A 2787-nucleotide genomic window follows, 5' to 3' on the forward strand; every position below is an offset into this window, starting at 1 on the left:
GAGAGAGAGAGAGAGCTCACCTGCGGCAGCGGCACCAACCACATCTCTGTTGGAGTTCCTGGTTTTCAAAACGAGCCTTCTCTTGTAGTGAGCATGGGAAGCATAGAAATCCGAGAGTGCCATTTCGATGCAACTCAAATACATTTTCCCAATCGGGTCATCAAGGTCTATGATAACTCCGACGTCCACAGGGATTGTTGTGCTGCTTTCAGCTCCCAAGGCGTCGACCATGAGAATCCATGAGAAAAGAATTACAAGGATAGTCCTTCTCTGATTCTCCATAGAAGTGCAGGGTCACGTACTCTCCCAAATGTCAGGCTCCACTTAATTTGTCGATAAAAATGGTCAGCAGGCCAGCATATTTATATAAGAATAACCAGGAAAAGGTCGATCGATGATATTTCGATCAGTTTTAGATACGAAAGCCCTAGGAAAAGATTGATTCAAAATAACACATCACTTGACTAACACTTCAATCCAACCTATACGGCCAGTGGGATGTACAGATCGATCCAAGACTTATTCTCAGCATTTCATGATCGTCATCTCGATCGTTCGTACGTACGTTCGTATTGCTTGGGCTACTTTGACGTAGTATACATAGGACCAATTAAATGTTCTGGATCATACTCACGCGACCGCCTGTATAATTAGTATAAGTCTAAGTATGCATGCATGGAAGTTATGCATGGCAGATCGCGCTGTAGATATTATTCTTCGACGGAAACAGACATGCAGCTGCATGCAAAGCGACGACCTCGTGGCTTTCAACCTCCGAGTTGATCGAGTATATATATTTTGTTTTATTCAATAGATTTTTGGCGGTATTGAGAATTTGAGATAATCGATCGTCGTATATATACTAGTATCCATTACGAAAAAAATTTCAGTCAAAGTCAATTACGTACGCTGAATGGAAATTCGGGTTAGAATCTTTTGAACAAGCTAGGACCTTGATTCTGGAGTTTAGGCCGTCTGCAAATTGTGCATGAAAGATCACGATTAATTTGGTCATCAATTAGTACCAATATTTGTATTTTACGCTCGAAGATTCTCCGGTGCAAATTTTCTTTGTATTTTTCTGGGAGATTCGTGTATCGAGAGTTTCACTAGTAATTAAGCCACAAATATGCTAATTTCCCAATTTCACTTTCGTGGTTTGTTTGTATGCCACTATTGCGTGAGTTTTCTATGTCCGTACGTATTACATATATACCATCCATCAAGTAACATTAATTATATCTTAAAACGTTAAATGTAATGGAGTCGTCAAGGAAGCACATCAGTACTTTGCACAGTTCTTAGTTACGCCGGCCACAGTGAGCGCATGTTAATTAGGAGGGATTAGATGAGATTGGACTAGCTGTCATGCGTAACAAAATAGGACTTGTCCCGTGTTTGGCTGAAACATGGGTCAAGGCATTCTATAGCACAAGTCATGACTCTGTAGTGCAGGATTGTTGAAGAAATTAAGACGAGGTTACACAATCCCCCTACCAAATGCACCGTGAAAGTCGACTACCTAAGAACTCACTGGAAGTTGGTCCTCACGTTCTCGCCAAAATGCTTCAGTATATATATCGTACAAATACGTCAAAAAGGCGACTTAATAAAATAGAAGGAAGAGAAGTATTCAAGTTTCTCCACAACAATATTACTCCTCGAAATAGTTTGTTAAACTATATATATGACCTGATCCATCCTAACTCATTATTTTTCTCGTTCCGCTTCCTACCTCCGTTGCGTGAAAACATGTTTTATGGAATGGCGAATTGTGCTTTTATTTTTAACTTTTTATAGTCAACTAAGAGTATCTCTAACAGCTTTCCTATTTTCTTAATTTTCTCAATTTTGGGAAATTTTAGAGTGTTTTGTGGTCCAATAGCTTCCCCATCGATCTCATTCCCCAAAATAAGGATAGTGAATGGGATGAGAAAGAAAGAGAAGCATTTATTCCCCAAATTTGCAGTAAAGGCTACCTTCCCCAAATTATTGAAATTAACATTATCATTGTAAACACAGAAAATCTGCGACAAATTACAGAACAACATGTGTACAAAGAATAATATAATTTTATTGATATGAATGTGGGTTACAAATCTTTGTGAACTCGATTCTCTGATTCTATCTCCGAATATGGATTTGACTTAAGGGTGACAAGCACTTGTTCTTGAGACGTAAGGAGTCACGAGAGTTGATCATGCGACGAGTGTTTGTGATTTGAGTTTGGTGAAGAACTGGTTATTTGGAAGTTTGATAGTTCTTCGAGGGATTTTGAGACTTCTGAGTTCTCGGGAGTGATTCTTTTCTCTCTATTGTTGGAAGTCCTCCTCTTGATGTGAGAGGGAGTATTTATAGTATTTATAGTGTCAACACTCTCCTCTTGATGTGAGAGTGTTTATGGCATGTAATGAAGACACCGAATTAATTGTATTTCCTTAACGGTAATAATTAAATCGATAAATTAGTTTTGATTAATTGATTTAATTATTAATTTTAACATAATTAAATCAATCAGTCTTAATTGATTGATTTAATTACGACCGATAAGGTATAACCGATTTGGATTAAATGTCCGACTTCTTTTTTCGATAATCAATTTAATTTGATTGATATATGATTATCGATCGACATTTAATACTTGATTTTAGTCAGGATTTAAGGTTTCGTTGTCTACCGACCATTTACACGTCACCACTTATCATTTTCGACGACTTTTCAACTTTGTCAACTAACGAGCCATGTATACAATTTGTCAGGCCACATGTTGTTTGAATAATTCAACGA

The 2787-nt window shown here is 37.7% G+C and overlaps 1 protein-coding gene across 1 annotated transcript in view; it reads right to left on the minus strand.

The window, feature by feature from the left end:
- The window catches only part of LOC101300610 (glutamate receptor 2.7-like), a 7063-nt gene extending 6781 nt beyond the window's left edge, over positions 1–282 (minus strand). Inside the window, exon 1 of the mRNA XM_004295775.1 lies at positions 21–282. Coding sequence (XP_004295823.1) covers positions 21–282 — 262 coding nt within the window. The remainder of the gene's footprint in view (positions 1–20) is intronic.
- Between the last annotated feature and the right edge of the window lie 2505 nt (positions 283–2787).

Source organism: Fragaria vesca, linkage group LG3 (assembly GCF_000184155.1).
Source record: "Fragaria vesca subsp. vesca linkage group LG3, FraVesHawaii_1.0, whole genome shotgun sequence".
In the NCBI taxonomy this organism is placed as follows: domain Eukaryota; kingdom Viridiplantae; phylum Streptophyta; class Magnoliopsida; order Rosales; family Rosaceae; genus Fragaria; species Fragaria vesca.